The sequence below is a fragment of the Epinephelus moara genome, chromosome 16 (genome assembly GCF_006386435.1).
Source record: "Epinephelus moara isolate mb chromosome 16, YSFRI_EMoa_1.0, whole genome shotgun sequence".
Classification (NCBI taxonomy): domain Eukaryota; kingdom Metazoa; phylum Chordata; class Actinopteri; order Perciformes; family Serranidae; genus Epinephelus; species Epinephelus moara.
The window spans coordinates 4,961,848-4,972,651 of record NC_065521.1 but is presented as its reverse complement, the minus strand read 5'-3'; the positions used below and the strand labels follow the sequence as shown (position 1 = coordinate 4,972,651).

Genomic DNA, 10,804 nt, shown 5'->3' with positions numbered 1-10,804 from the left:
AAACAATATTTTAGAGAAATATCAATCTGGTTTTAGGATGAACCACAGTACAGAGACAGCCCTTTTAAAGTTTTTAAATGATAGCAGGTTTAATGCAGATTCACAAAAACTCACAGTCTTGGTACTACTGGATCTAAGCGCCGCCTTTGATACAGTAGATCACCACATTTTATTAAACAAACTCAGAAACCTGGTGGGCCTTTCTGGTACTGTTTTTAACTGGTTCAGCTCTTATCTCACAGATCGTTGTTTCTTTGTAAGAATGGATACATGTTCCTCCAGAATGCATGAAATTAGGTGTGGGGTGCCCAAAGGGTCAATTTTAGGTCCAATTCTTTTTAATCTATACATGCTTCCCCTTAGGGACGTCATCAATAGGCACGGCATCAGCTTCCACAGTTACGCAGATGACACACAGTTGTACATCGCCGTGTCTCCTGATGACACAGGGCCAATTGATACCCTTTTAAACTGTATTTTAGATATCAAGTCATGGATGGCAGTGAATTTCCTACAGCTCACTTAGGACAAAACAGAGGTCTTAGTTATTGGTCCTGAAGGCAGGAGAGAGAGAAACTTTTACCAAATCTACAAGATTTTAAACCTTCACAATGTGTAAAGAACCTGGGTGTCATTTTTGACTCTGAGCTTAGTTTCATTCCACACATAAAAAATGTAACAAAGATAGGTTTATATCATCTTAAGAATATAGCCAGAGTCCGCCCGTTTCTCTCTCAGGCTAACACGGAGGTGCTGATGCATGCTTTTATCTCTTGTCGTTTAGATTACTGTAATGCCCTGCTCTCTGGTCCTCCCAAAAAGACCATCTCTAATCTGCAGTTACTTCAAAACTCAGCCGCACGAGTGCTGATGAGGACCAGAGGGCGGGCACACATTACACCAGTTTTAAAATCGCTGCATTGGCTCCCCGTGTGATTCAGGATTGATTTTAAGGTTCTTTTATTAGTTTTTAAATGTCTTAACGGTCTTGGGCCATCTTATTTATCTGACCTGCTTTTATCATATCAACCCTCGCGGATCCTGAGGTCCTCTGGCACCGGCCTTTTAATTGTTCCAAAAGTGAGAACAAAAACCCACAGGGAGGCTGCGTTCAGCCATTATGGCCCTCACTTATGGAACAGCCTGCCAGAGAGCATCAGGACTTCAGAGACTGTTGATGTTTTTAAGAGGAGACTCACCTTTTTAATTTAGCTTTTAACTGATTTCTTTTACTCTTTTAATTCTTACATGTTATTTTAAATTCTAATGCTTTTAAATGATTTATTTTTCATCTTTATGCATTTCATTATTATTACGTTTCTAAATCTTCATTTATTTATTTATTTATTATTATTTTATCTCATACTTGTTTTATCTTATCATATTTCCTTTTAGTCTTTTAGTTTTTAGCTCCAGTGTTTCCTCATGGGGGGCCTCCACACTGAGAGGTGTGCCCGGTCTGCCCGCGGGGACGTTGTCCTGGAGATCCCTCAGGTCTGGAGGACTGGGAGGCTCTGCACCATGTGTGGAGTCCACCCTAGTCTATCTGGGTCGGGGTGGTCTCTGTGGCGGCGCTTCCTGTGGCCTTAGGCTTGGACACCTCTCAGTGTGGATAAGCTCCCTATAGGTGGTTCTTTCCTCACCTGGTTCCTCAGTGCCCAGCCATGTTATTGACTATATTGACTGTGTTTATGTGTGTTTATACGTGTGTGTGTGTGTGTGTGGGAGGGGGGGCTCAATATGTTTTTGTTGTATGTTTTTATTCTGTGAAGCACTTTGTGCTGCATTTTTAATGTATGAAAAGTGCTATACAAATAAAGATTGATTGATTGATTGATAAATAAATAAGTAAAGAGACTGAGCAACAATTATCAGATTTATCTGAAGAAAAAACAAATAGTAATGCAAATAGTTATACCCGAATGCACAGTACCAGTACAAACAACTCACAGTAAATTATACCAATATGTACAGGGGAATGGAACCCCAACGTGCAGCGGAGTTATTTTTTTTGCTTACTACTAAAACATTCAAATGTTACAACTGGCATCAATATTATTAAATTGCTGACAGAGTGTATTGACAGAAAAGAGGCGTTCACCAGACAAACGGGAGCGGAGGAGAGGATTTTACTCCACTTCTCCCATTTGGAGATGCTGGGTGCCCAGTAGCTGCGAAGGCTGCCCTCACATTTATGGCCAGTGACCGATATGATCTCCCTTCTCTCCAGGCCAGCTTGGGAAAGCTGTGTGGACTAACGTTAACTGATTTTCATGCTCCTCAGTCTAAGGCCGTTGCAGTGAAAAGTCCAGTGTTCACAGCTGGGCGTAACTTAGCTGGGCGATGTCCATCGATAGCTGCTTCCATGAGAAGAGAACAGAAAGAAGGGAGGAGGATATCACTGTCCGAGGGCTGCCGTAGAATGGCAACGAGGACGTCAGCTGACCAACACTCGCTACCCGGTCCCTGGTTGCAGCGATTTGTGATACAGTACAGTCCTCTCTCGTCTAGCTAACACTTAGCCGTGTTACTTACTGATCCATTAGAAAGAAAGTTAGCTGGACATCGGTTTTGAAGCCTCTTCGGTCACAGAGCTCCCTCCATCTCTTGAATGCCTGACTGAGGTTTACTCTTGTTTTTCCTCTTCTTTTATCGCTCTCCTTTTTGCTCTTCTTTGCCTCCTCAGACAGAGGAGCTCGTTTTCTTTCTCTAGGCTGTTTTTAACTTGTTTCCAAACATTGTCCGTCTGCCATAGTGCTCGTGACTCAACTGTCTCATGCCCAACTCCTCATAAGGACCAGCTCCAGTCCCTAATTGGCTGACCGACCAGTTTCGCAATATATGACGCGTTTCCTGCCGTAAAGCAGATTTTTTCCGCGAAATTTCGCCCCCGGTGGCAGAAGCTTATTACAAAGATTGCAAAGCCACTGAGTAACCTATGTAAACGCTGATAGTCTGATTTTACTGTGGCCACTACCCTGTGCAACCCACATTATTTTCATAATGACATATTTAGGAAAAGATGCTATCTGTTGCCTCTTTAAAGTTAATGTGGGCTCCTTTCCCACTTCCTAGGCAAGGCAAGGCAGCTTTATTTGTATAGAACATTTCATACACCAGGACAATTCACAATGCTTTATGAAGTAATAAAATATAAAATATTTTAAAGGATACCAATTTACATTAAAAGAGTAAAGAGAAAAAAGATATAAAAGGTCTACTTCCACTACTGTTGCTCAGACCACACCCATCTTCAAAATCAGCCTTTATTTCAACTACACATTTATAAAGTTTTGTGACTGCATCTTGCATGATTGTGACACAGTATGTGTACATGCTTAGTTAAAGGAGCTATATGTAAGAAATCTAAAGCAAATAGTCGTAAAATCATCCTAATGTGTCACAGAGACTAAGGAACAATGTTCATATAACATACTGATCTCACCGACAACAATAGTAAGGCCAGAATATTCGCATTTTAAAAAAAAAATTTACGGTCCGCAAATCATGTTTATGTTTTGAATTTGTGTTTTGGCCTGTTGCGCCACCCACCGCTGTCTACCAGTCACGCAGTCAGTAGAGTCTCAGCATCAGTTACAGTTACGACTGAACTACAGCAGTACAGCAAGCAGCATTAGCAGTGTCCCGGTACATAGCATTAGCAGCCGGCTTCTCCTCAGCTGTATCCTGGTAGCAGTGTTAGCAGCAGAGAAGCCGGACTTGCTCGAATGGTCTGCTGGAAAACCAAAGATCAAGGACGTGGCGACGCAGCCCTGCCATGTCAGCCGCCCGTGGGCAAACAAATCAGTCTCCAGCGTGCCGCTGTCCAGCAACCTCGAATCTGTAGGGGAGGGGGGGCGGACACGACTTGCGGCAGTATTTTGAATTTGAGTGCAGTAACCGTTTTGGCCACATTCTTACATACAGTGCCTTTAAGTGGAGCTACAAGGCCATTTAATGGGACTAATGTCCTTGTCCCAGTAAACAAGCATGGGAGGGGAATCCTTTTATTGACCGAAGTATGTCCGACTCCACTACGATAGGTGGTGATGTGCCCCCTTTCAGCTTGTTAGTATAGGACCTTTTCCGGTTGACCTGTTATTGTCACAGACCAAACAGTCAACAAACAAGTTAGCTAAGGTTAGCTAGCAGCAAACTGGTACCATGGTGGACAACTTTTCAGCTCTGTAAATTTCATACATGCTGTACACTGTTCTTTTACTTTTTCTTCTGTTATGCATTTAGTGCTATTCAACTGGAAAGTGTGGAGCATGCACAGAGTGCCCCGGCCAGTTTGGGTCCAACAGACTGTATATGTGCCGGAGTAATTCAGCTCCCAATCTTATCATCTGGGTGTGTTAGTCTAGCTTTGAAAAATTCCATTTAGTACAATTTCATACTCAAAAAAGCTTCTGTGGTAGATCGCCTTACAATAGGTGTCTCCAAGACCACATTTTGGCACAATGACACACACACACATACTATGTGTGTGTATATATATATATATATATATATATATATATATATACATTTTTTGTACTTGATGTAATGAACAGTTACTGCAATAAAGTAGATAAGGAAGACTTTGGGCTATCAAAGACTTTTTATTTGATATTGACAGCTATTTGGGGGATTATTTGATGTATGGGGACAGCATCCATTTTTCACCCCTAATTCAACTGTACCGAAAGGCTATAAGTTATAATTTCGAAGATCTCCATTTTGTTATCAACGGGGACTAGAAATCTTCTGTGTTGCTAGGTTTCTACAGAGGAACGGCCTTTTCGCTGGAGAAGTATTACATAGGAGATTATTAAGGTGACTGATGGTTTTTAGTTATTCATCAGACCACAACTTTTTTAATGGAAAAGGAGATAACACTCACAAAACATGTTTTATTTTGAGAACTGTTACGACCCGGCTCTGAGGCCGCAACCAGAAACGAGAGCAGAGAGGGGATCTGTGCCAAATAGCGCTTACTTTATTTATAAAAGTTAAACGAAAGAAGGCAAAAGGGTCCATTTCAGCGACCAGCAGTGTAGGAGCACTCCCATGCCCCACGGATGGAGCGCGTGTGTAGGTACAGCGGCAGACATGAGGAATCTGAGGAAGGAGGGATATATGGTCGAGCACATCACCGGGCCCAGGTGCAGGTCATCACCTGATGACAACGACCCAGCGTCGGACCAGAACCTGCCAGAAGACAACAGCACACAGTACAGCAGCACCACACAGAGGAGTGGAGGGATCGTCACACCCCCCCCCCTTAAAAAGAGGTTTCCAACAGGAAAACCGACAACCGCTCACTTGTATCAACTTCACATGACAAATGAAATCTATGAATCGGACCTATACATATCCAGATACAATAGTTTCAAAAACATAAAGGAACACCACTAAAGTAATCCCACCACCAGATGGAAAACTGTACTGACCGTTTGCGATGCAATTCCCCATCAGCCAACCACCAACCAAGCCGCCCACTCAGCAACTCCAGCGCCTGAAGAAGCATTTAAGAGTGATAGACAAGAAAATTAGTAGGCCAGAGCGGTTAACACAGTCAGACAAAAGATACCTAAGAGCACGGAGCTCTGGAAAAGGCATCGGCCACGACATTATCTGAGCCTTTGATGTGGCAGATGTCCAAACAATAAGACTGTAAATACAGCATCCAACGCATCAACCTGCGATTAGGGCAATGAACGGAGTGTAGGAAGGTTAGCGGGTTGTGATCAGTGTACACCACCAGAGGAACACTCGAACCCACATAAACATCAAAATGCTGCAGCGCCCAGATGAGCGCAAGGGTCTCATTCTCAATCACAGAGTAGTTTAACTGGAAAGAATTGAACTTTTTTGAGTAAAAACTCACAGGACGATCTACACCTCTATCATCTGCCTGAAACAGCACGGCTCCCGCCCCCACATTACTCGCGTCCACATGCAGTGTAAAAGGTCAATCCATGCGAGGAGCTGCAAGGACAGGAGATGAACACAAAACAGACTTGATGTTCTCAAAGGCCTGCTGACACAAGGGTGACCAAACAAAACGGGTGTCCTCCTTCAACAAATCAGTCAAGGGGGCTACCACAGTGGAAGAGTTCTTGCAAAAACTGCGGTAGTATCCCACCAAACCAAGAAAACGCTGCAGCTCTTTCTTCGTGAAGGGAACAGGATACTTCTTAACAGCAGTCACTTTAGCCTGGACAGCACACACCTTCCCCTGCCCCACAACCTTACCAAGATAGACGACTGGGCCTGGCAAACTCACACTTTACCTGTTTTACCGTCAGACGTGCCTCTCTCAGACGATTGAACAGGCTTTTGATGAGGGCCAAATGTTCCTCCCACATATCATTGTAAATGACGACATCATCCAAGTACACAGCACAGCTATTCAACCCTGACACCACTCTATTCATGAGTCGCTGGAAAGTAGCAGGTGCGTTCCGTAACCCAAAACTCATGACACTATAGGAGAACAAACCAGAGGGCATAATAAACGCGGAGATCTCCTTTGCTGTCTGGGACAGTGGGATCTGCCAATACCCCTTTAGCAGGTCAAATTTACTGACAAACTACGCTGCACCAACCTGATCGACACAATCCTCAATTCGAGGCAATGGGTAAACATCGGGTTTTGTAACTGCATTTACCTTACGGTAATCTGTACAAAACCTAGGACTTTTATCAGACTTCTCTACCAGCAAACAGGGTAACGCCCAACTCGATGATGCAGGTTCAGCAATACCACTGATAATGCTCTGATAATGTTTTTTACGTTTTCTTTCATCCTCTTACCACCAACATCAAAGTTAAAATACTATGTAATCTGGATCAATTGTTCACGTGAGCAGCCCTCCAGCAGCTCCTCTGATGGCGCTCTCAAAAACTCCTCTGCACTCGCCATGCTCACTAGAACTCACTTACCTACACACAGTCAATCAGTCACACAAAAAAAAATACTTGGCACACCGAGCTCACCCAGCCCGTCACACAGCCCAAACGTCACTGTGGCAAAGTCCCTCTAACTGCCTGCCCAGATCTAGCTAAACTCCCCCCTAGTCTTCAGGTGCTAGTTGCGGTGAGTATTATGCACTAATTACCGCAAACCCAATGAAGCAACCAACAATTGGCGACTCCACCGCAGCCTCGGCTGTGCTCCCGAGCGTATAGCTCCAACCACGTTCACACCACATTAACAACCCCCCACACGAACTCCAAAAGGGAATCTGTGCTAAACCTAACAGGGACAAAACCACCGGCAACTACAGCGGCTGTACCGGACCGCTGAACTCACTGCTACAAATTTACCACCAGCACATTAACTCTGGCTCCCAAACAAACAACAGCTTCACTGAAAAGACCAAAAAACAAACACTTACCTCTGTCACGCTACTCTTTTGCTGCAACAACGCGCTCAATCGCCAAACGCTGGTGTTACACACAACAGCTGTGCGCTGACGTCACGTCACGCTACAGTCACACCCGGCTTCATTCATAAAACCGACGAGCCCCCATCTGCTACGACCCGGCTCTGAGGCCGCAACCAGAAACGAGAGCAGAGAGGGGATCAGTGCCAAATAGCGCTTAGTTTATTTATAAAAGTTAAACAAAAGAAGGCAAAAGGGTCCATTTCAGCGACCAGCGGTGTAGGAGCACTCCCGTCCCCACGGATGGAAGGCATGTGTAGGTACAGCGGCAGACACAAGGAATCTGAGGAAGGAGGGATATATGGTCGAGCACAACACCGGGCCCAGGTGCAGCTCATCACCTGATGACAACGACGCTGCGTTGGACCAGAACCTGCCAGAAGACAACAGCACACAGTACGGCAGCACCACACAGAGGAGTGGAGGGGTCGTCACAGAGCGAGTTACCCCATAATATGAATAAATTTTGATTTTGTCTTTTATTTTGTTGATATCGGTTGTATAATCATAAAATTACACTCAAGGGTGAATTTTACTATGATTACTGGCAATATGTATAATATTGCTTAAATGTTTGCTAATGTAACAGGAGCAGGCAGACAGACCAGTGACTGAATGTGTGTTCCCTCATAGGTTCAATACCAGCAGATCATGGCATTCCTTAAAGAGCTGGACCGTCGGGAGAGAGAGATGCTTTACCGAAAGTGGAGACCGAAAGTGCCAATATCTGGGAAGTAAGTTATCTTAATAACAATAATAATAATAATAATAATAATGATAATGTAATAATCTTAGTAGTTATCTTAAACACTTACGGCTTTTTTATAGTAGGAGCAAACAGTCAGTTGACTTTCTCACATTTTCGAATTTCTTTGGTCACAAAAAACTGATTCAGACTCTGTCATTTAAACAGAGTTTTTCACACTTGTCAGTCACTACACAATGTGTCATTGGGCTTCATGCAGCAACATTCTCTTAAATTTCTCTTATATTTTCTCTTATCTTTGGGGTTAAGAGAAAAAATAAGAGAAGTCAACTCCGGATGCACCAAATGTTCTTACCATCCAAATCTGCTCTTACCCAGGTGTGCTGAATAATGAATCCCACTTGATCGTAAATTGGAGGCGCGTGGCCGATTGTTTGCAATTAGCATATGTGACACCCACTAAACACAGGCCAGGTGATGTGCTGCGTTCAAAGACCTAACTCTGGCACAACAATTGGAGAGATGCCACCGAAAAAGGGTAGTAGAAAGAAGAAGAACTTTAGCAACAATGAAAGTGAGGTACTATTAAATGAAATTAAACATAGGAAAAATATAATTTTCCAGAGCGTCAGTACTGGTGTTACAGACTCATCAGAAACACAGCAGTAACACAGCAGTGGCAAAATATATGCGATGCTGTGAATGCCGTGTCAGCAGAGGGACGCACAGTTGCAGAAATTAAAAGAAAATGGTTTGATATGAAAATGGAGGCAAAAAAAGCGCATTGCTCATGCCAAGCACAGCATGATCACTACTGGGGGAGGACAAGAAGAGTTGAAGATCTCACCAATGGACCAAAGAATTCAGGAAATAATTGGAGAGGTGGCACTGACAGGTAAGTGACTTTAATTTACAATTCTACAATTTCATTTAGTAGACACTGTCATCCAAAGTGACATTTATATTTATATGATAGAAACAAAAATGCAAGGGATAACATGTTAACTGAAAAACAATCATTTTCAATGTGCCTAAAGAATGGGGAAAAAAAACAACATGTTTGTCCTCCAAAGGTGTTTAGTCGGACACACCATTTGACAGTGATGAGGTTGCGGTCTTGTCTGAGGCACCCAACGCAGCTGATGAGGAGGATCCGCAGCCGGGTACATCTGGGACTCAAGCCCCCACCAGCCAGGAAACCACACCATTGAGTGTATCGGAGCTGAACGCCCTCGCCACAGTTTCTCCCGGAGGCAAGTTGTGTCTGATGCTGCAAAACCAAAATCAGATGCTTTCAACACTGCAAGTTCTATCTACAATTTTGATCAGAATGACCTCGGTGCAAGAAAATATAAATGAAAACCTTGAAAGGATGAATGAAACACTCAAAGAAATTCTAAATAAAACAATATGACACTGCGACTGGCTTGTGTGAAATTCCTCTAATTTGTTGTTCACTACCATCTAAAGTTGAAGATTATTCAAAGTCCATATTACTATTTACAGGCTTAACATGCCCACAGGTATTGAAAACAAAATGTTAACTTACCTCATAAGTGGGCGATTAATTGCTGCCGAACGATGATGCCACCTCCATCAGGTGCGTCAACAGGGTCCTCCATGATTTCCTCCACAGGGGGTATCTTCTCTGGCAGTGGTATGCCACGTCTCATCGCCACATTATGCAGGACACAGCAGGCCATAGTCATCAAACATGTTTTCTCTGGAGTGTAGAGGAGCTTTCCAGCTGCCGAGTCCAGGCACATCCACCTGGCCTTCAGTACTCCAATTGTGCGCTCCACCACGGAGCGAGTGCGTGCGTGCCTGTGATTGTAAGAGCGCTCCTGCCTGGTCTGGGGCTTCGCCAGGGGAGTCATCAGCCATGGGCTGAGGGCATAACCTTGGTCACCTTTGCAAGAATCAACTAGGCTGAGATTTATAAAGAAAAATAATCAATGTATTTATTTTATTAGGGCCCGAGCACCTAGCGGTGCGAGGACCCTATTGAAATGCAAGGATTTTTTATTATTAGGGCCCGAGCCACGACGAAGTCGTCCGCGGAGGACCCTATTGAAATCGCGCTGTTTATTATTATTATTATTCTTGCGACATTTCGTGTCCCAATTTCGGCCCTTTCCCAAATTTGAAAATGCTTCTAACTCTCCACATTTGTCTGGCCACATCCGAAATTCGATATTTTTGGGCGGTTGCACATGGTCGGCGCGAAATGCCGAAATAGCGCCCCCTACAAATTTTCAAAATACCCTCCCCATTGGGGTTAGTTAGTGTCGTAGGTAAACAAAATTTGGTACACACATGTATCATTCCGAGACACACAAAAAAGTCTCTTAACGTCATGGTGAAATCCCAACAGGAAGTCGGCCATTTTGTTTTGAATTTTTTCGTTACGGCGATTTCCACAACTCACATTTGAACGAACTCCTCCTAGGGATTTCGTCCTATCAACTTCATTCCACTTCTAATGCATGCAGAACAAGTTGGTGAAGCTACATTATGAACGCTGTGAAGCTACGTCTAATGGTGTCCATGTGGCGGCGTGGCGACTATCGATCCCTCGCCACTAAATATGTTTGGCATTTTGATGGCTTCAACGACCTCATCTCCTCATGAAAATTGATACACAGGTCAAGAATAGCGAGCTCTT

The 10,804-nt window shown here is 43.8% G+C and overlaps 1 protein-coding gene across 9 annotated transcripts in view; it reads left to right on the top strand.

The window, feature by feature from the left end:
• vps13d (vacuolar protein sorting 13 homolog D) overlaps positions 1-10,804 on the top strand; it is a 274,881-nt gene that overhangs the window by 56,577 nt on the left and 207,500 nt on the right. For all 9 annotated transcript variants that reach the window (XM_050064560.1, XM_050064557.1, XM_050064558.1 and 6 more), the window contains one exon: positions 8,067-8,167. In XM_050064560.1, coding sequence (XP_049920517.1) covers positions 8,067-8,167 — 101 coding nt within the window. The remainder of the gene's footprint in view (positions 1-8,066; positions 8,168-10,804) is intronic.